Below are 25,582 nucleotides of genomic sequence, written 5' to 3' on the forward strand. Positions count from 1 at the left end.
ATCAAAAATTTGTTCCAATTGAACTGACCTTCACAAATTTTTGATGTTTGAAATAAACTACTCTAGTTGGCAACATTCAATAACTCTTGCTTGCTGTGATTATTTATTTTGAGACAGAAACTAAACTTCTGGTATTGCGTTATTCGTATTTTGTAAATAAAATTTTAATTTTGTGACTTATTAAGCGAGTTCTATATTTAATTCCAGTTCTACTTCAACAGAAAATGTTCTGTGACTTGATTCAGGATATGGGTATATAGTTTTCATTTTTCACAGGAAAATTTAAAACTTTGTTTAAAAAAATCCTTATATTTACCTTTACCATAATTAGTTAGAATTAGGATTATTTTCTTTTCTCCATTGAATGTTATCAAGAAATAATACGATATCAATTAAAATTGCAATTTCATCAGAACTATGTAAATTAAATTTGATTGCAATCGAAACTTAAGTCTTCGGACAATATGCGATTAAGGATGAATAAATACAAATTGACGACCGATAATATTTAATATTTACAGCTGTCTTCTACAAGTTAATATATAGTTATAAACATAATTAATTTCAGTTTAAAAATGCATTATTGACCATGAAAAATAAATACATACACTCTTTCTCAACATCATAATTATTAATAAAGATATGTTGTCCTTGTAACACGCAGTTTCAAATCATGTATAAAAAACATTCATGTGCATGATTTTATTGATTTTGAATACCACAGTATCCCCCTTTAAGAGAGCTACTCGAATTATTAAGAACTGCATTCAGGAAATGGCAAACTTCGCTCTTTTGTTTCTATTATCTTGCTTTATTTCAGAAGTTGTCGACGATGAAACAGTTCCAGATTTCTTTTAACCAGTACAGATGTCGTTCAGGTCCATCGGAATTATCTAAATAATAGGGTTTTATTTTATGTATATATATTTTAACTTCGAATTGTTTAATTTTAATCATGAAAATTTTCTCGGTTTTCCTTAAAACTTTATATGGTCCATGATATGGTTAATGCAAACTAAGTCAAACACTGTCAGTACAGATAAATATTTGTGACAAAATTTATTAATCCTTGAATACTGATTTGACCTTGATTTCTGCTTCAAGTGATGACAAAATATGATTTTAAATATGTCAGTTTTTTTGATTTAAGATTTTAAAAAAAACTGACTAACAGCTATTTACAAAAAACTAAAGTTGTGAAGTTGCAAAAAAAATAGAAATAGAAAATTAATATCCTCTTAATTCTTAAAATAAAACTTTAATACTAAAAATATATTTTCCAAGGATAAAAATTATGCATAAAATATTAAAAAATATAATGTGTCTATCAGAAACACTTTTAAAAATGCAGTGCTATCATAAAAAGCAAGGATTATATACAAAAGTTTAACAGAAAAATAAAAATTGAATCAAATGCAGAGAATTGAGCTAAAATCGTCACAAATCAAACCCATGAAAATGTGATAACGCTAATGGAAAATTTGTGCACCAAAGCAACATTATATTAAAATTATTTAACTTGAAAAACCATGTGAAAAAGACGAAAAAAATTATAGCTTCCGAAATCAAGCACAATGTGGACTTACTAAGAAATTGGCTTTTTTCCTCTTTATTTATGTCAGGGCACGTAATGTTGTAATTTAATGATAGTTAAGAAATATTCCGCTGGTGACGCTGATGAGCGTTTGCGCGGCACCAGACGCCTGAATGCTTTTGCTACATCTTTTACCTTTTTCTTTGTGTTTCGTGCCGTCTATGTTATTAATAAAAATATAATTCCGAAGAACCAGCTCAAGGCAAGTCAAATCATTTCACACTAAAAATTAGTTCATATAGAAACGACATTAAAGTAATATTTTACACATAATCAAGTTAACGGTCCTGCAGAGAGAAATTTTTCATTCAAAGGGGAAACGACGGTGCTCGTCTTGTAAACTCCACCTAGAATGAATATTGTGATCAGTTTCTCTTTTTAGTTTTTCCATTATGTGCTTAATCCTGTAACTCTCTTTTTTAAACTTTCAGTTCTATGTCTATCTCAATTTTGAATTCAGCCTTTTCAAGATGACTAACCGAATCATAACTTCCGTCTTATTAGTTTCCTATATTTTATACCTCTCTCTACAAGTGTGTCTAGTAGAATCAACTATAGATGTTGTAAGTTGTATCTTTAATTACTTGAGAATAATTCTTTATTTTTTTCTGTTTGTATGATATTGCATTTATATATAAACATATATGTTATATAAACTTATTATTATTTATAACATATATGTTAGAGGAAATCATTTTTAAATCAGTTTTTTTTATTATCATAATTATTACAACAAAAAAAACACACTTCAAAAATTTAAGCAATAATTTTATCTTAATCTTGAATAAATCTTTAAATAAAGTTTCAAATTTATTTTATGAGAATAAATTAGGACACAATTATATTTCAAGATAAGAATAAAAAAAATTCTTGAAGGTAAAATTTGCACTCAGTTCACATGAAAATATAACTTAACAACTGTAGTGTGGTTTTTGTTATACAATTTCATAATGGGAATCATGTGTGATAATTGTAAAGTTGCGAATGACTAGAGTAAAATGAGAGATGACTAGAGTAATGACTTCTATAAAAGTTTCATAAACAACTTTGAGATTTTGAGAAAATTGACTAATTTCTAAGAAAAATTTGAAAATAAATTTAAAATTAAAAATAGTCACTTGGAAATTATAGAAAATTCATCTGAAAAATCTTTGTATCGTAGAAAAGAAAAAAATATCAAAAGTTAAGGTACTTGAGTATTGTTTCTTCATTAAACTTATAATTTCATTCATAAAAATCTGCTGTACACAAAATATAATTTGGAGTAAGGAAGAGGAGAGGAATGGTAACTGAATTCAATAGCAAGATAAGAACACAAAATATGAAATCTAATGTTATATAGCATCAAAGCCAATGCAAAATAATTTTACGGTGAACACTTGTTTATATTAGTTTGCATAAAATCTAAAGTTATGAATGCAGAGAAAACAGCAACCGTATGTATTGTTGTAATATTTGAAATTTATGCAAAATGTTAGATTTCCTGATGTTAACTAATATTTTGTGCTACTTTGGATACTAAATAAGCCATATCTGTAATTAAAAGTATTTTACATCTTGGATGAAACTTGCACTGGGACAGTTGTTCCTGTCCCCTTTTTTCCCCCTTGAGTATAGTCTTGAATGTAACTGTCAAAACTCAAAAGATTACTGAAGTGCCAGGGTGCGTAGCGTTTTAAAAAAGTGCTTAAAGGTGCTTATTTTTGATTTACGTATTTTAAAAGGCCTTAAAAGTGCTTTTTTTTATTCGGAGTTTGTAAAAAGTGCTTAATTTTCTATCTTTTAAAAAGATATTTTTTCTTTGACATGTTGATTGTCATTCTAAATTACAAAAAGTGCACGATTTTCACAATTTCCCCTGCAATATTTATCAGAAACTAGTTATTTTATCATGATTATGTAAAGTTTTTGAAAATGTTTTTGAATTTTATTGATTTTATGATAATAAATTAAGAACTTTAAATGATATGCAAAAAAAATTTTGTTATTACTGCACAGATCCTATTAGGATTTTTTTTTAGAAAGTGAGTAAAAAAAATTTTTGAGTGCTTAAAAAGTACTTAAAAGGTGCTTTTTTTTGTTGAAAATGTGGTTACGCACCCTGAGCATTTGTCAAAGTGGGAGGAGGTGACTAGTCCTCTAAACTTTTGGAGAGATACGAAGATATTCTTCGCTAATATTTGAATTCTTAACAATTTAAATGTTGCTGATTTAATGTTGCTATTTTAAACTTGTCAACAAAAAAAATAGTTATGTTAATTGTTATTTTGTGAAACCGTACTCTAATTGCTTCTTGTTTTTTTTTGTTTTGTTTTTTAGTATTTATCATAACTTTTTGGTTACAAATGACTTTATATGTCTGGTTTTAATTTTAAAGATATAATGTACAATCAGTATGGACACATGTGAAACAGACATTTCCTGTTAACAGAATATTACAGAATCAACACAATCAAATAGAATTTTGTTTGTACTATGCTAATAAAATCTTCTAAAATGGATTTCATTGTTAAATATTGAAGCAACAAAAATTTTCTTATGTTTTTCATAAGTATATTTTTTTCATTTCATTATTATTATTCACCATATTCTTACCATGTTTGAACTAATTTATTCTATAGTTTATGTGGAATAAATTTGGATTAATAACACAGTAAAATATACATCTATAATATTAAGAACACTAAATTACGTAAGAATCTATACTAATACTCCCATATGATTAGTATACACAATGTTGTATATTGGCAATTCCTACCATTTATGAATTCCATATTTACGGATTTAAAATACATAATTCTCAGTTTGAAAAAATAAAAAAAAACTCAAACTGTTCCATTAATTTTTGTTGAAATATTGTTTCGTTTGGACTTACTGCATACTATTAACCTTGTGAGATAATATTAATGAAAAATTAAGAACTGGCTGTAACAGACTTCACATTTTGTGTTCGTTCTGTGGAACCTAGTTTTTATCTTTTAAAAAAATTTTAAATTAATGATAGCTGCAAAAAATTTGAGTAAGAGTAAATTAGACCAAAAGTTATTTTAACAAACATTACTGAAACAGCCTTGGAGAAAGGAAAAAAGAAATTTTTTTTCTTTGAGCATAAATACTGGTTTCTTGAAATATTTTCCTTTCTTTTGTCTTATTTTTCATTAATTTAATTTTTACAGTATGATCATTTTGGAAGAAAAATAGATAGTTTCCAAGATCGAGAAGCTACCTTCGATGATGATAATTTTATGCCAATGGAGGTAATATTTAGTTTTCTCTATATATTGTATTTAATTTTTTTCTGTACAATACTGGGTTCATTCCAGATTTGAAAAAAGAGCAGGATGCTGCAAACTCAAAAATGAATTTTTTTTTTTTCAAAGAAGGAGCACATTTCAGCTAGAAAAGGCATTATATTTTACAAAATTTGTATGGTCCTTAAAAAACGCTTCTTTTAAAAAAATCTGGGTTGTTAAAAAAAATTTTTTTTTTTTTTTTTTAATGGCTTGCAATATTTAACTGCCGAAAAATTTATTCATCAAAAATTGAAAAATCTGATTATTTTTTTTTAAAAAACAGAAACAGTGTAGCAAAGAGAGCTCTTGATAAATTTATATACCATCTATATATCAATTTTATAATGAGCAAAACTCTTGTGTTTTGAAAAATGTGTGTGTTTCTATATTTTAAGAATTTTATATGTTGTAATAATATTGTATTTAAAAAAAACAAACAAATAGGTTTTTAAAAACTGTGTTGAAATCTATGACAATATCTAACTGCCAAAAAAATTAATCGATAAAACAACATAGATTTTATGTTGCAAATTAAGCTCATCAAAAAGGGTGTAATTGTATTCAAAATATCAATGTTTTGAAATCAATGTTGAAATGGCAGGAAAAACTGATAAATAACTAAATAAATTATGATAAAACTATGCAAACTCACTTTAGAATTGCTGCAAATGAAGCTTTTTGCATATTGGGCTTTGCAACCAGTATTAAAAGGTCATGCAGGGTGGTGTATTTCTCACTTTATATTGATTTTTATTTTTCTAATTTTTTTTTCTTTCCTAGGGTTATGTGGTCGCAGCAGAACCCCTTGATGCCTGCAGTCCTCTCGTCCCTCCCACATTTTTAACTAACTTTACTGTCGGAAAATTTGTTCTCATTAATGGCACTGAAACTTGTGGATTCTCAAAAAAAGTAAGTTTTTATTATTAGTGATTTTTCTATGGGTTGTTATTCTAGTTATTCTGGGTTATTCTAGTGATTTTTCTATGGGTTGTTATCCAAATATATTTCTAGTTTTAATCCATAAACTATGTTTTTATCTGGATTTGTAAAATAACTTTTATTTACCTAAAATATTTGCCTGGAAAAGGTTATTTTGAAACTAACGCACTTCTTGCATACTCCACTGATTTTATAGTTATACAGTGTAAAGTCGCGTATCCGGAATCGGTGGGACTTCCAGAAGTCCGTATAATAGATTTTTCCTTGTAATAGACCCCCGAGGTAAACTAAGCTTAAAATGATTTAATAAACGATCTGAATCTAAGAAGCAAAAATTAAATAAACGTTATTTTTAAGGGGAATAATGTTTTAGCATTAGAAGATCTAATCAATCAAATATAAAATATTAGAAAAAAAATATTATTGCTGAAAATATGGAAAACGAAAAAAATTTAACAGTTATGAAAATATTAATCCGCCATTTTGAACTAGAACGATTCAAGCAGGAAGGGGAAATTCATGTCATTCTGGAACAAAGCTTAAAATGATCTAAATCTAAGAAGCAAAAAATAAATAAACATTATTTTTAAGGGGAATAATGTTTTAGTATTAGAATATCTAATCAATAAAATATGAAATATTAGAAAAAAATACTACTGCTTAAAATATAGAAAACGAAAAAAAATTGACATATGAAAATAATAATCCGCCATTTTTAACTAGAATGATTCAAGCAAGAAAGGGAAATTCCCGTCATTCATTAAGGTGGGTAGGTGGAGGAGAAAAATTCATTTCCTCCTTATTTGTGAAAGAAAATAAGTGTAAAGAGGAGATCATTTAAGTTGAGGGTGGGGAAGTAACAAATTATTGTTTTCTCTCCAATCATTGGCTATCAATCAAGCATAAAGGCGGGGCACGCTGATCGGGTTCTCTTTATTTTTTCTTCTATGACTGAAAGAATCTGCTAAAGAGAGAATGTTACCCCCTTTTTCCCCCCGCCTCCTAAATATTACATGGTATGGGGAAGAACGAATGTTTTGTTTCTCAAGGACGTGTATCCTTTTAGACCTATTCAAATTTTCCATTTTGACTCCCCCTCCACCTTAAAGATTGCCCCGTTTACCCTTTTCCACAGTATTTCTTCTTTCAATAAAAAGGTTCCAGGAAATGTTTCTTTTACTAGCCACCTGCATGGGAAAGGAGGGGGGAAGGGGACTCAGTTGCGGTCTTTTGAAAACAAATCTCCCTCTTTTTCCTACATTCCAAGAGAGGAGCGTCACTCAATGGTCTTGGTAGATCTTCACTTCCCCTTTCTGGTAATTTATGGGTTCGATGCATAAATCAGAGGTTCAGTGCAAGCTAGAAAAAGAGAAAATGTGTCAAAAGACTTTTTTTTAAAGGAAAGGGGAAGATGGAGAGATGTTTGTTTACTTTGATTGTTAAAAAGTGTCCGGGAAATCGACCCTTCCGGTAAAGGGACGTCCGGATATGGGACGTTGCACTGTAATACATTTGTAGTGTAGCTGTAGCTATACCACTACAAAAATCTAATTCCAATTCACTAGTATATAAGACGTGTTAACTCGATCCTATGGTGGGGTATCTTTTCATAGAAGAAGGTTGACATTGTCAAAAACAACTCTCCCCACGTAGATGCCCTTCGGACGTGATGTGAACATTACCTTAGCAGAAACCTTCCACCTCGATATGAACACGCCTATCTTGACAGTAATCCCCATTTCGATCTGAACACGCCTACTTCGATGGGTGATCCACATTGCTACTTGTGACTGCGACATTATCCACCTCCTCACGCTGTTGCTACTGAGTTTCGATCACACACAGTGCTGACCTGTATACATTCAACTGTTAATGGCAGCTCGGGAGCGACCACGACCGTGAACTTTATACAGCTCTCACAATCAGCACTACAAAAATACGGTGATCTTAATACAGCTCTCCCGGCTACTATCAAAACAGCAATGAATCAACTAGTGGTTCTATCACATTCATCATCATCTAGTGGTTCATCGAATTCTATCACAGATATATTTCTGGTGGGGGAGTACTGTAGTGTAGCTACCACTACAAAAATATAATTCCAATTCTTTAGTATATGAGACATGTTAACTCGACTCTATGTCGGGGTACCTTTTCATTGGGGTACCATTCAAGGTTTATGTTGTCGAAAACAGCTCTCCCCACACATTTTATTCATAGCCTTTGTTTGGCTGTATATTTTATTTAGAAAGCTCTCTGTGAAAAAGTAATAAACTATTTTTGATTCTTTTAGGTCATTAGTGCTCAAAAAGCTGGATATGATTTAGCTATCATATTTGATCCATTCCCTATGCCCTTTGAATTCCTTCGAGTTGGTAAGTATTTTAAACATATTCCTCCAAAAAAAATTTTTACTAATCTTTGAGTATCTGGTTTTATTATATTGATATAGTCAACCATATTAAAGCAAGCAGGCTCAAGGCAAACTAATTTTTGAATTCCATTTAAATTATTTCTGATTATAAATGTTTTTAAATATCGATAACATATATAAGTTCAACATGAAATATCTCTTAAGGTGTCCTTAAGTTTCATAGCTTTTTGAGAAAAATTAACTTCTAACTGTAATAGATAATGAAATTGAATTCTATTTCAATGAGAGTAGGTAGTTTTGAAAAATACTCCATACCTTTAAATCCTTTTCTGCCTATCATAAATGGAAGGTGTTGTACCCAGTTAAAATTTATAGTTATTACTGTAATATAGTTTTTGTATTAAATGAGATGTTGACTTCCTTGTGTTTAAAATATTTCAGATATTATGTAATAGTTCGCTTTAAATTTATAGTATTTTGTAAAATCTATTGGATTTTTCTTTTCCTGTTAACAACTAAGCTATTAAAGTGTTTATGTGCCAACTGCAAATATTTTTTTTCTGTTTTCAATAGAAAAATATGCCTAAGCTTGGTGCGTAGCTTTTTTAAAAAGTGCTTAAAGGTGCTTATTTTTGATTTTCATTTTTTAAAAGTGCTTAATTTTTCCTTTTTCAAGCATGACAGTTTTTTCTTTACCATGTCGATTTTCGGCACGTCTAATGCAAAAGCGTACTTTTCACATTGTTCTATTCAACGTTTTCACAATTCATTCAACCACAATCTATTTCGACGTATCGTCTGTTCATAGCGTATGAAAGGACCCATTATTTTACATATTTGACTAAATACTTGCGAGGCTGCATGTGCGTTCTACTGAGCTGGCTTCTATGAGATTATTGCACTCTCATGTACAACTCTGCTGCATTTTGCAAGATATTTTCCATTTCAGGCTTCATTTTCCACCCTTTCATACCGAACTGAAAAATCTCAATCTTTTTATGGTGGCTAATATAATCAAGAAAAGAGTTCTTTGTCAGAAACTAGTTATTTTATCATGATCATGTTAAGTTTTTAAAAATTATTCTGTATTTTGTTAATGTATATAGTGCTTAAAAATATTTTTTGAATGCTTAAAAAGTACTTAAAAGGTGCTTATTTTTTTATGAAAGATTTGGCTATGCACCCTGCTAAGCTCCAAGTTTTCTCCATCCTATTCAATCTGAAAATAAAGTTAAGCAGGAAAATGTTTGCAATTTTATAAAAGTTGTATTTAAAATTAAACAATGGAATTAATGATAAAGTTTATTCAACCTGTCAGTGATCGGATGATCCATTCATTTTACGTACTTCTCTTGATACAGTTTATGCTATTTGCTCTTAACTAGTTTACTTGAACCAATTTAAGGTTTTTTTCTTTATGTTTCTTAAATTATGTATATTTTATAAACAATGCTCATATTTTTTTTTAACTGAAAGGGCCATATTTTTAGCTTGAGAAAATAAATTTTTTTTTCTTGCAGTTTCCTATCCAAAAATTGAAATAAGCATTCAAGTTGTATTCATTTCTTTCATGGATGGGATTACAATTAAAGAAAACTATTTATATAATAACAGGTAATTTAAAAACTTTTCTGAAGTGCTTGAAAAGTAATTATGTCACCTAATTTAGTAGAGACGGAAAATCAGGTGTGGTTGGAGTAATATTGACAATTAAAGATGAAAACTGGATCATAATTAATAAAACTTTTATTTAGTAGTATTTGTAGAGCTCGAGATACAAAATATTATTTTTATCCATAGGACTTTAAGTTAATAGTTTAAGTTAATAGTTATCCATAGGAATTTAAGTTAAATTTTGCATAAAAAATATTAATAAGGGCAGGCCATGGGAGACAAATACCCCATGACCTGTCTAATCAAAAGCCAAATTAAAAAGTAATTGAATTTTTCCCAACAGACAGTTAGAATCATGTGAAGAGATCCGAGGTTGGTAATTTATCGAAAAGTAACATAGTCAAAAATAAAGCCAACCTCCCATGATCAATATTAGGTTTGAAAATACCTTGGCGATCGCGAATCGCCAACAAGACTGAGAATTATTATAACCATATAACTGAAACATATTTGTGGTAAGAAATTTAAGAATAAAGAGTTATAAATAGATTTTTGTTTTTGATTAGGCGCGGCAGTGAATTAATGAGTCTGCATTAATATTGAAATAAAAAAGTTAGCCGTTACATTGATCGATAAGAAAAGAATAAAATATTTTATGTTTACTTTAAATTAAAATTAACTAATTGATTTAATTTAAATATAATTCAATTAAGAATGATTAAAAAAAGTAAGTTTAAGTAATTAAAGATATTTTAAAAGTTAGGAAATATGTAATGCCAATTGTGGCATCACGGTACTTAAACCTTTAATGAAAAATTTAACTAATGTTGAGAGGCAGAAAAACATTAACTATTCTGCGATTCAGGCAAAAGGGGATAAGTCAGTATAAAGAAATTAAAAACATCACACATATCACTTAAACATATAAACTTGAAATAAACATATCACATAAACATATAAACTTGAAGTAAACATCATCCAACCAGTTCCGTGTTCTATCTTTTAATGTTCATAGTCCTCGTGGCAGAATCCTGCCGACCCTGCGATATTGTAGCAGAACGTTACGAGTTCTTGCAGAAAGATTTTTCATTTGGGAAGTAAAAAATTTTGCTTTTCTTTGCTGCAGAAATTTTCGAAAGACTTTATCTTTTCTTACATCCAAAAGTTGCGTTTCTCACGCATCGGAGTGTAAAAAAATGCTTATGATTTTTCTGATATCATTTGAGAATAATGAAAAATAAAGAATGATAAAGAAAAAAATTTGGTTTTCTTCTCTGTAGAAATTTTTGTTCTATTTTTACATGCGGTTTTTCACTACTGATTTCTATGTAGATTTTTCCGATATCTTTAACACATTATTTTTTAGAACAACCGTATCTCGAAACAAAGTGCTGAAACTTTTTCTGGTAGTTGCTGCTACAGATTTTACGATTTTTTATATATATTTTTAATGGGTGAAAAAGGAATCCTTGCAAAATACGAAAAAGAAAATAATTTTTGTGTTATCTTCCGACAAAATGCGAGAATATCGCCCATGATATTATAATAATAAGAAAAAAATATTGCATACTCAATTTAAAAAATTATTTTATTTGATCCGATGTTTTAAATTTTATTTCTTGTCTCCTAAGTTAACGCTTCTGTTACTTCAAATTTGTAGCATTATTAGAAATTAGTATTAGAGAGGTATGTCGCAGAAAGCTTTGAAAAACCTCTGCCACAGGGGTCATGGTCAATGCTGGTACCCCTCTCTCCGAACTTCCACAACCAACGTGAGAAATGTGCGCCTTGTTGAGTACACACGTCAATTGTTTAATTGTCATCCGAAATAAAACTCATGACTATCAGTTCTACACCAGCATGCCTTAACAAACTGCACCACCAGAGATAAACATTTAAATTTAAAATTATTACTAGGGATATTCTTTGCCTTAAAAAAAACAGTCTTAATGTCCTAAAAATTGCAAAAGAAAAAATTATACTTAAAATAGAAAAAAAATACGAGCTTTGTTCAGAAACTTTATTTCCTAAAATTGTGTAATTTTTATAATTCTCAAAATTGTATAATTTTAATTATATGTATAATTTTTTCGTATCTTTAGAGATATTGATTGGCAGTTTTCAAAACATATGAAGAAAATAACGTTGCTGGAGTTTATGAGAGTTGCAATATAAAAACAAAGATTTTAATAAAAATGATTTTGTTAAAATTTAATCGTAAAATGTAAAATCATTCTTTACAATGTGAAATCATTTTTTACAACGTCAAAAAGTTTTTTAAAGTATAAAAAGTACCCCTAAGTTCATATTTTTTTATTTTTCATCCTGGTTCATATTTTTGAATCACGTTTAATGTTTCTTGTAGATGGTGTTTGTGTATTATACATCATGATTTGTCATTGTACGATTTACAAATCACACATCGCAGTTCATATTATAGAATATTCATGTCATAATTTTGAATTGCTGAAGAATTCAGCATAGCAATCCTATTTACACGTTTTTTGAAACACTTATTGCAATGTAATTGCAAATCTTGTATCATCTTTATTTGTATATGAATGCTTATTTTAAAAATTCCAGTTTTGGGATCTTCCACAAATGATGTAAATATATGTAGTTAACAGTAACTCTGTTTACACGCTCTAACATGCTAAATACGCCAAAAATCATAAGGAGGGAATAATCTTTACTGCAGAAATTCTTTGAAAGATTTTATCTTTTCTTGAATTATATTGAAAAGATGCCTTTCTCCCACATCAGATTAAAAAAAAAGTTCTTGTGATTTTTCTATTCTCATTTAAGAATAATGTAAAATGAAGTAAAAAATTTGGTTTTCTTTCCTGCAGGTGTGATATTTTTTCAGGGTTGCCACTCTACATGGAGAACAGGGAAAACCTGGAAAATACAGGGAATTTAAAAATCACCTAAAATAACAGGGAAAATGCAGGGAATTTTGATTTTTTCCTTGCAAACTGGGAAAATACAGGGAATNGGAATAATCTTTACTGCAGAAATTTTTTGAAAGATTTTATCTTTTCTTGAATTATATTGAAAAGATGCCTTTCTCCCGCATCGGATTAAAAAAAAAGTTCTTGTGATTTTTCTATTCTCATTTAAGAATAATGTAAAATGAAGTAAAAAATTTGGTTTTCTGTTCTGCAGGTGTGATATTTTTTATACGATATTATTACAACAACTGAATCTCGAAATGAAAACACACGTTTAGTAACCTCTTTTTGAAGAGTCCAATTCACATGATTTTGTAGTTGATCTTTTTTCCTTTTTTGGTGGTTACTGCTATGGATTTCATGATTTTTTTAATTCTTTTTAATTTGATGATGATTGTTCCTGATGATGATTTTTTCCTATAAAATGCGAGAATATTGCCCATAATATTAGAATAAAAAAATATAGTACAGTAGGGAACCGATTATCCGGAACGGTCGGGACCATCGGTATTCCGGATAACTGATTTTTCCGGTTTTCTGAATCGCTACAAAAAGCCGTTTTTTTTATTGTTAAACCCAACTAAAAAAATTTAAATTAATCTTAAAAATAAGAAAAAACAATGAAGTAATGCACTAATGATTATTTCCAAAATGATGGTAAGGTAAACATCTTTAAAAAAAGAAAGAAAAATCGTAAAATCTTATGAGGCAAATTTTTTTTTTAAAAAATGGCGAGAAAATTTATCGAATTTTGTTCCGGTTTTTTGGTTTTCTGATTTCCGGATAACGGGTTCTGTACTGTATATTCAATTAACAACATTATTTTATTTAATCCGAAAAGTTCTTTTTTTTTAAGTTAATGCTTTTGTTACTTTAAATTGGTAACATGTATATTTGTTATTTTTAAAAGTATCTTGCAGAAAAATGTTAGTATTAGAGAGGTATGTTGCAGAAAGACCGAAAAAATTCTGCCTCTGGAATGCATAATTTTCATAATGAATCGACCCAAAAACGTTTTCCAACTTAATAGCAGTATTTTTCATTAGAAATAAATGGTAATTAAAACTTATTGATGCTAATGTATAATTTTATTTTATCTCTTTATGTGAACATAACATACTATGCAGTTTTCACTTTTGTGTGTTTTATTCTACCGTTAGTGAAGTATTATTTTAATTGATATGGTCAACATTATGAGTTAGTTCAGAATGTAGTGTGTCATACTATCTTTTAAAATGATCACTTGATTTTGATCTTTTAAGGACAATTTTGGTTTTTTGTTCTTCGTTGAACTGTTATTGAATAAATTACTAATAGCCCTGTAGCAGAATTTTCCAGAACTATCTGCGACAAAACTCTCTAGCACTAGTATCTTTATGCAAGATATGCTTTTAATAATAACAAACATATATGCTACTAATTTAACAACGCTACTAATTTAAAATAAGAAACATAACTGTGCTTACAAAGGAAAAATCATATAATTTTTTTTAATTGAACATGTAATAATTTTTTATTCTAATATTATTCGTGATATTTTCGCATTTTTTCGGAGGGGAAGGGATGCACAAATTATTTCCTTCTTCACATTTTGTAAATAATCATAATAAAAAAAATCATGAAATCCGTAGTAGTAATTGCCCTAAATGATCGACTCCTCAAACGTGTGTTTTGTTTCAAGATTAGGTTGTTATAAATATGATCATATAAAAGTATCAGATTTAAGAAGTACAGAGAAATCAATAGCAATAACTGCCAAAAATTCGATAGAATTATTGCCTTAAAAAGTAAATTCTGAAATGCTCGATTTGAATTTTCCATATTGTTTGAAGCATATCAGGATATTTAATATCCGCGTAAAATATGAATAACTGCTGAAATCGATAATATTGGTGTAAATTACAGTAATATCGGCGTTAATTGATCTCGTCAAAAAATTATTATCTAAATGCATGATTCAAATATTGCATGCAAATTTCTATAGAAAAGTAAATTTTTTTTTTTAACTTTTCAAAAGAAAAATCTTTCTCCAAGAACTCTTTAACATTCTGCGACAATGTCGCCGTGTCTCTGCGATTCCGCCACAGGGGCTGATAGCATTTTTTTTTCTAATCACGAAATCTCCTTTTTTATGTATTATATCTTTATTTTTAAAATGTAAGATTTCTATTATTAAATTGGGACTCGCTCTTAGTAAAAAAAGGACTTGGAAATTTTTAAGTCCTGGGTTCAAAAGACCCATAGTGTCCAAAGTCTAGTGAAATCACTGTAGTAACATCTAAATTCAGTGTTAAAATCTGCATGTTTTTGTTTACTTTCAGTTATGCTTACAATTTTAAGTTAAAAATCAAGCCTAATACTCCTGATATAACTTATTATATGTACTTGTTTGGAGCTGTCATCGGGGTGTGTTTCTTTGTCATGTTGCTCTTTATGATGTGTCTGGTGAGTGTATTTATGAATAAATTTTTTTCTCTCAATTATATTATTTAGAAAATGACTGCTGATTTGAAATACACTATCTGGGAAACCAGTGGTATCAAAATTCTGTAGCTTTTTTAAAAAGTGCTTAATTTTTTAATTTTCGAAAATGAGATTTTCTTTTTTACAATTTCGATTTTTGCCACGTATTATGCAAAAGCGTGCTTTTCACACTGGTCTATTTAACATTTTTACAACTCATTCAACCACAATCCATTTTGGCATACTGTCAGTCCATAGAGTATGAAAGCGCCCATTATTTTACATGTTTGATGAAATACTTCTGAGTCTGCATAAACGTCTATTGAGCTGGATTCGGTGAGATTGTTGCACTTTCATGTGCAACTCTGCTGCATTCTCAATTTCGGACTTCTTTTTCCACCCTCTCATATCAAACCAAAAAATCTCTTGAATATTTTTTAATGGCTAATATAATCAAGGAAAGAGTTCTTTGTCAGAAACAAGTTATTTTATCATGATCATGTAAAGTCTTTGAAAATTATTTTGCATTTTGTTAATGCATGTAGTGCTTAAAAATATTTTTGAGTGCTTAAAAAGTACTTGAAAGGTGCTTATTTTTTGTTGAAAGATTTGACTACGCACCCTGGCACATATTAATATGATGTTGGTTCCCCTTTTACATCTTTGACTGCCTGCACACGTCTAGGAAGATTTTCCTCCAGTTTTTGATAGGTGGCCATTGGAATTGACTTCCATAACAGCTGAAGTGAATGCTTGCAGTGAGGAGGGTCAATTAGGCTAGCTACCTAATCTCTTATTCGTCCCAAAGGTGTTCTACGGGATTTAGAATGGGGCTCTGCAAAGGCTGGTTCAGTTTTTAAACACCCACTTCGTCAATTATACTTATCAGCAAGCTGGTGTGATAAAAATTATTCTTTCTTTTATATATATATATATATGAATGAATAAAGNAAAGTTTTAAATTAAAATATTTTTTTTTTACCCAGAAAATAACTGATTATTTGAAATATCAATTAAAGGATCAACTTTGCAAACTAGGTATTTATTCTATCATTAAAAACTAGTTACAATTTTCTTCAACGAATAACACTGTTAATTGAAAACAGTTAGTAAAACTATGTTCTCAATCATTTGATCTCTTCTTCAATTGTTTATTATATATCATCAATTTCTTGCAGTTTGTTGTCTTGCACAACACAATAATAGTCCACATGTTATTCTTCAAGTTGAACTTTTATGAATTCTAAAGTGTTTATTTCAGATCTATTAATATCTTATCAATGTTCTCACTTTTAGAGAATTCGATGATTTTTGTTATTCTTTTGTTATTTTAGTTCATATACTTATGTTTATGCACACAAAAACTATCTATTCAGTTATTTACAAAAATGCATAAGCACAAAAAACTGCCTGTTTAATTATTTTTAATTTGAGCCGCTGAAGCATTTATGTAATTCCACTGCCTTTGCTTATGAAAATCAAAATTAACTTCGGTGAGATAGACCGAAACACTTTTATACAAATTTAAAGGCGCTGGTTATCTATTGCTTATTGACGGCAATTGCAATAAGTAATGACTGTGAAAATTTTAATTATTAAATATTTACATAATTATAAATTATTACATCGTAGTAAGCTCTAATTAACAATCGAAAAGCTACGAGTGGCTAGGAGGAGAATTGATGTTCAATTAACTAATTAAAATGTTGCTCAGCCGAGGGCACTGTTGAAATACCTAATGAAAGTTCAAGTAAAACTGAACAATTATAATTTTTTTTCAATTGCAAAGTTTTAGTTCTTTTCATACTTATTTCAGCTCATTAAGTGTATCCAAGAAAGAAGGCGCAGACGTCGGAATAGGTTGTCAAGTCGTCAAATAAAGCAAATACCTACTGCCAAATTCACTAAAGGTAACTTTTGCATGGTATTAATTCTATGCACTAAGCTTTCATTTATTTTTAATAAAGCTATATGAGCTATATTTTTATGATTAATACTTATTTGTTCATGTGCTCATGTTTTTTGTATATAAGAATAATTAGGTATAGATTAATGCTTTTTTTTTTTTACTTCTCTGGAACTTATTGTATAAATCAAAATATTTTTTCTCACTTATTCTTATAACTTATAAATAGTGTATTCTATTAACTGTTACATAATTGAATAATGATAAAAAAAATTTAGTGTTTGGTATAAAAAATTTGCACTATTGAAAACTGGGTAAATTTAAATGAAGGAATTAAAGATTTTATCTAAATTTACTGAATAATTTCAAAGAAATAAAATTCAAATTAGAGCCATATTAATTTTTTTTCTCTTTAAAACTATTTATCTAAGTAATAAGGAACTGATTATTGAGACTTGTTTTCCAGTTCATGGTATAATAGGACAAAAATAAAAGTTAAATTAAAAAAGGAAAAATAAATGATAAAATAAGATATCTCCCCGCATAACCTTTGTTGTTCTAATTATCAGATTTCTACGTAGTGCAAATCTTAATAGTTCAAAGGGAGATTGATCTTGAATATGCTAATTAGTGCAGACGATAATTTAAGTTCTGAAATCAAACACAAAGACATACTTTCTCTCAATATCTATACTTTTTTTCCCCAACAGATTTGAAGTTTTGACCATTAAAATATGGGAGATTGCTTCAATCTGAAAAATAGGACCACTAAAGTTTAGGCAGTGAAGCAGTCAAAAACTTGAGCTGCTTAATATTAATTTTACTTTTTGCATATTTTGCTACATCTTCGAAAGTTTTTATGCGTATCTGTTAGACAACTATAAAATTCGTTTATCCAAAGATAAATGAAAATGTCCTTCTCGTTCTTTTGCTACCTGGGTGTTTTCCTTGAGAATAAATTATCAAGGAGGACATGTGCTGAAGAAACTGCAAGAAAATGTAAAAAAAAAATAGGCTTAAACCCTTTTAAGAGTAACTGGTGTCACCTGGGAATCTTCACCCGAATCTAGACTGATTGGTGTTCATTTCCATCTGTTTAGTAATTTTAGTTTGCTTAAATAGAAAAAAAAACAGTTTGAGTGCTTTTAAAAAATTACTTGAATTTTTTTGCAGTGTTTAAACAACTGTAGTTATTTATTTAAAAGGAATTTTTCCCCCTAGGTGATCAATATGATGTTTGTGCAATTTGCTTAGAGGATTACAATGAAGGAGATAAGTTAAGAATCTTGCCTTGTTCTCATGGTTTGTACAAAATTCTTTCAATTTTGTTTATCATGGTGTTCTGATTGCTACTCAAAAACAAGCCATAAAACATAAGCTAAATCTGTGATCCATTTCATTCTGTGTACCAATTTAAGCATTTCGCAGAGATTTTTCCTACATTACTTAAATTTAATTGCACTTGTAAAATTATTTTTAGTCATAAAAAAAAATACTAGATGATAATCAGAGGTCATTGTATTCCGGGAGTACCCCGAAATTCCGGGGTTTTTTGTATCTTTCTCCTGGGTCTAAAAACTAGCTATTTTTGCACAAATATCGTAGAGTTCCGACAAAATGTTGGAGCTATTATTCTTCTTTGGCTTTGACCAGCCATACTTTGTTTTTAATGAGCTGGTGTCACCTGTTTTTGCCATAGTTAGTAAGTAGGGAAATCTCCTGTCAGGATGATTTTGCACTTAATTGTGTGACTGGACTTACTTTGTTTGTATCACCACATTGGTTAAGCAAAATTCATCATGAATATTTTATAAAACTAGGCATAAACTGAAAATATTGCAGTCACTTTAAATTTGTATAGTTATAAGAGTAATCAACACACTTGCCAAGTCTCCTGTTTTTTATTGAAGACTCCTGCATTTTACGACTATCTCTAGATTGCAATTTCCAGATTAGCAAGCAGTTGCAAAAAAAGTATCTCGTTTTTCGTAGTCAGGAGAATCTTCGAGGTCTGCTCCAAATGTCAAACTGAGCAGGCTTCTTCCGAACACATCCTGGACTGCTTGGGACTTTCCAGACAGGACATGTACTCAACCTCCCTCCTGGTCCTTGATTTCCTTAGGGTCAACCGTCTGATGGACTTTGTCTGACTTCGTCAGGCATTTGGAGGATAAGCCACAACAACAACGACTATCTCCTGTTTACCTGCATATTCTCAAATTTCTCTGCATTTGTTGAAGAAGTTCAAAAAGAATTTTTTTTTTTTGGTGATCAAATATCCACTGATGGCAAACATACTTCTCTTATTCCTCAACAGATGGTGCAATTACCAGTACTGCAGTATGGTGAGTGTTAATTGTTTAAGTCGAGTTGCAATGGCTCATGGGGTAGAGCATTCGCCTTCCAATGAGGTGAACCCAGGTTCGAATCCCAGCGATGGCTAGTCGATATGAATTCCGCATCTGGCTTGCGCCTACCACAGTGCTAAAGTGAAATATCTTCAGCGGTAGACGGATCACAGTTTAGTGTCCCCTTGTTGTCAGGCTAACTGTGGATGGTTTTCGTGGTTTTCTTCAACATGTAACTCAAATGCGGGCTAGTTCTATCAAAAAGTCCTCCATGAAGTAAATTTCTCCCAATACTTGATCTAGGAGTTCCCTTGTCTTCTGGATTGCGTTCAAAATTACAAGGCTGCGGAGTTGAACTTTAGTAGTCGTAAACCCAAGAACTGGGTAGGTTAGTGAAATCTCCGTTATTTTATTCTCCGATGTTGGCAGGTATGAATCTAGTTTTTGCGTTTTGTTTCCCATCCATGTTCCTATGTGTGATGATTGTGTGTATTTTTTTTAAAAATAATAATAATTCTATTTTATAATTTTAGCATATCATACAAAATGCATTGATCCTTGGTTAATGCACAATCGTAGAAATTGCCCTCTGTGCAAACGAAAAATCACGTTTGGAGACTCTGGTGATGACAGTGATTCAGACGATTCCGAGATGACATCCCCAGCTGAAAACACACCTCTGCTGTCATCTCGTCCTGGATCATCTTCGGCTGCTTATGCCACCATGACTAGGTCGGACAGGGTACTTCGCTCCGGCGAAAATACCCCTCTACTGGCACCGGAACGTCCAGCATCCTATTCAGGTACCACAACTGACCCTGATGACACTCCGGGAATTCCTGCTATTCATAGCCTTGCAGTGAGAAGAGCATTACAAATACATAGGCAGAGAGTTTTGCAGGATCTGGCCATAATATTTCCCTCCGGTTCGACTAACGTCGCTTCCGTGGCTGCGGATGGCGGGCAGCCGTTCTCGGATGAGGAGCCTCTGCTGCCTCCAGTACAGCTCTCTATTAATAACACCTCAAGCCAGAATGTGGAATCGGAGCAGGTTACGGGAAATGATCTTATTGTCTAATCTTTCACTCTGGCAATGACCCTTATTGAATATTATTAAAATGAATGTGCCTTTAAAAATAATTGAAAAAAGGCCTTCTAAAGTCATACAAAAATCAATTTGAAAGGTCGGGATCCAAAAATTATGTGTGTTTGGAAGGATTTTGCTAGAAAACTACTGGACCAAACTGGGTGCAATCGAGTAGTTGAACATTTGAGATCATTGTGAGAATGCAATCTGAAAAATTTGATTGTTAACAAGTTAAATACTGTTAACTAGCTAAATCCTGAAAATGTATTGTTTATCTCAAATTGTAAAAAAAATAGAGATTTGTACAGTTAAAAGTAGTTTTAATTTAAAACTAAAATGAAATTTTAAAATAAGTATTGTTTGAATTCAAAATTATCTGACAACTTTTCTTAAGAAATATATATATACATTGATTATACAGAGTCATGATGTCTGCTCGTATTGTAAATTTTTCGGAGCCTTTTTAAAAATTCATTTAAAGAAGTAGGCTCGTTTACAAATTATGAGTCGAACGTTAATAATTAAGGAAGGAAATTTCAAAAACGCTATCAAAATCTACCTTATCAGTACTGAGAAAGGTGGTGCTGAAAACATCAAAACCGGTGAATTGCTTGAGGAAGCCGAGAGCAGTTGCAAGGCGACTATTCAAAACACATCCAAATTCCATTAGTTATTCAAACAGTTTTTGATGGGTTTTTTTTATGAAAACCAGTTTGATTACCTGATGGAATTTCCTTACTAGTGATTGAACATATGATGAGTTTTTCCTTTTTTAACCCTTTTGCAATGGGAGTTGCAATTGCGCCTTTATTGCTGTTAAGCCTAAATACATAAAATTACTGAAATATGAATTTATTTTTCAATATTTTACTGTAAAGTAGATAAACAAGTTATACTACATATATTTTTTACTCATATACTTTATTTACTTAAGTTTTTTCTTGTTTTATTACATTTAAACAAATTTTTTTTCAGTGTTTATTTACCATTTAATGACTTTTGATGTTTTTAGCTTTCAATTTTTATAATTTTACTTCAATGCATAAAAATAGTCTGATACATGCAGATTTGGCTTGTTAAATTTGTAATTAAATGACAGAAAATAAAAACAAATAAGGTAAGAGGCTTCTTAATATTGACTTTTTCAAATATTCTTATAATTTGAGTTATACCCTGTGCTCATTTTAAAGAGCCAACATAGAGCTTGCTATTCGGCAACATTCCAACATTTATACATTCAAAAACCGTGTACATATATGTCTCAGTTTAAGAAGGTTAAATCTACATGTATCTCAAATCCTATGGAAATGCAATGCCATCTTCTACCAAAAATTATAGATCTTAAAACATTCCAAAACACTGTTACAAAATATGTAATGGCTAGGAGTGAACAAGAAAGCACTCTCGCATGCTGGTGTACCGATCAGGAAGTGAGACATTTACAGGCTGCAGCACATCAGCAGGCGCAAAAGGCTTAAATAATAAGTTGCGACACCTTAAGCATATGTTTTTTCATTATATTTATGACAAGGAATCCAAAAATATATTAAAGAGTGTGATTACGGAAATCTTTGTATATCAATATTTAAACCCAAATAAAATAAACTTAAAACACATTTTTATTATTAAAACATTAAAATTTTCTTTTTCTTTTTTTTATCTTTAAAATTAAATTTTATTTGTTCAAAGTTCAAGTTAGATAAAAAGTTTTAATCAATTATTAAGTTTTTAAATCTTTATTTTGTTCCTGCAAATTATTTATTAGAAGGCAGTTCAGCTTTGTAATTATTTTTTCTGCTGTGGCTTCTTTCTTTGCTTTTAACCATTTAAATTAAATCAAGTCTGGGTTTTTCCATCAGAAAAACTTCTTCACGTTTTAACATTATAAATTTCGTTGTTTAAATTGATGTACATCTTTCAGTGCATTTTTTTTTTACAATAATACTTTTGTATCAACCTTACATGCGCATCAATCTCACATTTACAGATATACGGTATGAACATTACATTTACGGAAATGCATTCTTACGGTCTGAAATATATGTCTGTGATATTTAATGTAATTTGCTCCAGTAGTTTTTTAGTAACATATACCTTCTGTTAACTTAAGGATCATACAATTGAAAATTTTGAAAATTTTTTCAAGCTTTTCCGTTCTTATATTTGTAAAATGAAAAATGGCACACAATGGGTGGTAGAGTGCTGAAAAATTACACAGAACCTGTTACAAAATTACATAGACCCCAAAAAATATATATATTTTTTAATGTTTATGTAAGAGGCATGCAAATATGCCAAGCTTTGAATAGTTTAGGGAAATAAATTTTAGTGTTTTGAGAAGTTATACTTTTGTACTTATTGAAATATCTGAGTCACAAAGTTCTTGAAATATCTGTTCTTTTCTGAAAACAAGTGTTTTTTACGACTAAGAGAAACAGTGCCATGTGGTTCTCGGCCTTGAGGTTGATTATACTTGCTATAAACCCTGATGCATCTTTAAAACATTTAACTTACAAAAAACTTTCTTTAATGTTCTAAAGTGAAGTTAGGTTTAATATGAAATCAATCAGAAACTGTTTTTATTGCTGAAGTTGTGGATGTTTTTCAAAACAGATTTTCAATCTACAGACTGAAATTGTTGAATGAGCTCTTCCAGCAATAGTTAAAACATGCGAAAGAAACAAATTTGGTTGGGTTTTATACTAACTACCATCTGTGACTAGTATTTTGAAATGTAACTTAACATGTCATTTTATTCAGCTCTTCAGTTATTTAGTATTCAACCCCAAGAATCAAAATTTTACAAAACTGTTCGTTAAAAAATATTCCTACTTCCTTGGAACCGAAAGTAATTCCAGTTTTTGAAATTTATTTTGCGTTTTTATCGATGCATGTTGCCTTAGTGATACATCTGTCTTCTTTACACCCATTGTAGTTGCTGTTTTTATTACACCTGGACACTGAACATATTAAACAAGGTTTCTTTATGAAAAAAAAATCCATAATTAAAAAATTATAAGCTAAACAAATTTTGTGCGGAAACAGATAAATGCTTTGAAATTTATTACAGGGCCCTGTAAAAAATTTATTAAAGGTAATTGAAAAATAATTACCTTATGAAAAAAAAGTGTAAATGTAAAATGCTAGTTGTTTAATATATTTAGTTGTATGTATGATATTTTTTGATTTTAGAATTTATCTAAAGTGACTTCTTTTTTTTAACTATATTTGAAGAGCTAATTGGAAGATAATGACTAGCCACAATTGCAGCACATGTTTAGAAGTGCCAGTCCTAACTTTTTTTCAGCATCCAAAAAAGAATTACTGTTCTTTATAATGTTTCTCTTTTTCAAACTTCTAAAAAAATGTTTTTCCACTTTCGTGCACCTCTTTTACAGTCTATGACAATCCTTTCACTTGAAGTTAAAGCATTATTTTTGTACCACATTTTCTACTGTCTTATTCTGAATTAAGTGACAGTATAACAAGTTACTGTAAAAATTGTATAATCCTTGTGAGATGGTGCCATACTTTCTTAGCAAATTGACAAGATATATAAAACTGCCAAAGCAAGTAAAATTGCCATAATCAGGGTGCGTAGCGTTTTTAAAACGCTCTTAAAAGTGTTTATTTCTGATTTACGTTTTTTAAAAGCCCTTAAAGGTACTTTTTTTTACTCTGGGTTTGTAAGAATTGCTTCATTTTCTATCTTTAAAAAGAGATTTTTTCTTTATCATGCCGATTGTCATTCTACTTTACAAAAAATGCATGATTTTCACGATTTTTTCTGCAATATTTATTAGAAAGTAGTTACTTTTTAATGATAATGTAAAGTTTTTGAAAATGTTTTTGAATTTTATTGATTTTATGTTTATAAATAGAGAACTTTAAATGATCGAAAAAAATAACTTTTACTTCTGCACAGATCCTAATTATGATTTTTTTTAAGTGATTAAAAATATTTTTGAGTGCTTAAAAAGTACTTAAAAGGTGCTTATTTTTTTTAAAAAAAAAATCTGGCTATGCACCTTGATAATTAACTCTTCAAATCAGATTGCTTTTAGTCCTATTGATAGTAAATCAAGCAACAACAAAAAAGAAACTAAACAGTTTAAAAAAAGTCATTGTTGCTTTATAATACCACCAGTGCATCTCTGCTGCTCTTCAATTTTATATTTTCAATATCAAACAAAATTTACCGTATATATACATGTATATATGTATATAAATCCAGATAAAAATTATTTTTTTGAATGCATCTATACCTTTAAATATACCATTAAAGTAAAATAAATTAGTTTTAACTTTGAAAGATCATGTACCATGCAAACTGTACATTTGTACATAATGTATAACAATGTTCTCATAATATCCTAATTATCTTTAAGAATTAATTTTTGTTGAACAAAATTCTCTATTTATGAAAAAAATACAATGTATACGACATCAATAAATGTATTTATGTTACAATGATTAGCTTTTTAAAAACTTTGAAACACAATTTCTATACATTTTCAGGTGGCTTATCATTATATCACAATGAGTCCTTCATTTTTTTTTTTTTTTTTTTGTAAATGAAGTCAAATGTATGTATATATAATTAGATTTTTTAATGAAAATATGTAAATATATGATTAATCCATCCCCGAAAGCGAAGTGGGTGTAGTAGATTTGTATTCAGTACTCTTTTTTTTTTATTATTATTTTTCTAAAATATGTAATTTCAAACAATCCGATATTTTTATCTCAATATGAGACTGCTGAGATATGTAGTTAGATTTGAATTTTCTTGTATTTAACACTATTTGTGTTAAGTCTTGCCGTATTTATTTGCTTAAAAAAGAAGCAAGTTTTAGCTACAATGTATGTTTGTTTCGTAAAATCTTTTATTTGATAATCAAATTATTTTTTTTTAGCTCTATAATAAATGCAATATTGTTCTATATTATACATGCTTTGTATGCTTATGTCGTTTTATTTTAAATATTTTATAATAAATAACCATTTATTGGA

General features: G+C 29.6%; 1 protein-coding gene across 2 annotated transcripts; it reads left to right on the forward strand.

Annotated features, from left to right (window-relative positions):
- The first annotated feature begins 79 nt into the window (after nt 1–79).
- Nucleotides 80–25,582, forward strand: LOC107449359 (E3 ubiquitin-protein ligase RNF13). Of its 2 annotated transcripts, XM_016064864.4 has the most exons (10): nt 80–252; nt 2,026–2,157; nt 4,771–4,851; nt 5,668–5,796; nt 8,120–8,201; nt 9,721–9,814; nt 15,087–15,210; nt 17,045–17,138; nt 18,356–18,436; nt 20,016–25,582. In XM_016064864.4, the coding sequence occupies exons 2-10, from the start codon at nt 2,065–2,067 to the stop codon at nt 20,558–20,560; spliced, it is 1,323 nt and encodes a 440-aa protein (XP_015920350.1). In that variant the 5' UTR covers nt 80–252; nt 2,026–2,064; the 3' UTR covers nt 20,561–25,582. The 2 variants fall into 2 exon arrangements, with proteins under 2 accessions (XP_015920350.1, XP_042903433.1); XM_043047499.2 differs by lacking the exon at nt 2,026–2,157.

The sequence above is a fragment of the Parasteatoda tepidariorum genome, chromosome 3 (genome assembly GCF_043381705.1).
Source record: "Parasteatoda tepidariorum isolate YZ-2023 chromosome 3, CAS_Ptep_4.0, whole genome shotgun sequence".
Lineage (NCBI taxonomy): Eukaryota > Metazoa > Arthropoda > Arachnida > Araneae > Theridiidae > Parasteatoda > Parasteatoda tepidariorum.

Bases quoted from the DNA above. Each gene is read 5' to 3' on its own strand.
- LOC107449359 (XM_016064864.4), top strand. From the start codon at position 2,065: ATGACTAACCGAATCATAACTTCCGTCTTATTAGTTTCCTATATTTTA. The intron at 2,158-4,770 runs GTAAGTTGTATC...TAATTTTTACAG, and splicing joins TAGAATCAACTATAGATGTT to TATGATCATTTTGGAAGAAA. The intron at 8,202-9,720 runs GTAAGTATTTTA...TTTTTCTTGCAG, and splicing joins CTTTGAATTCCTTCGAGTTG to TTTCCTATCCAAAAATTGAA.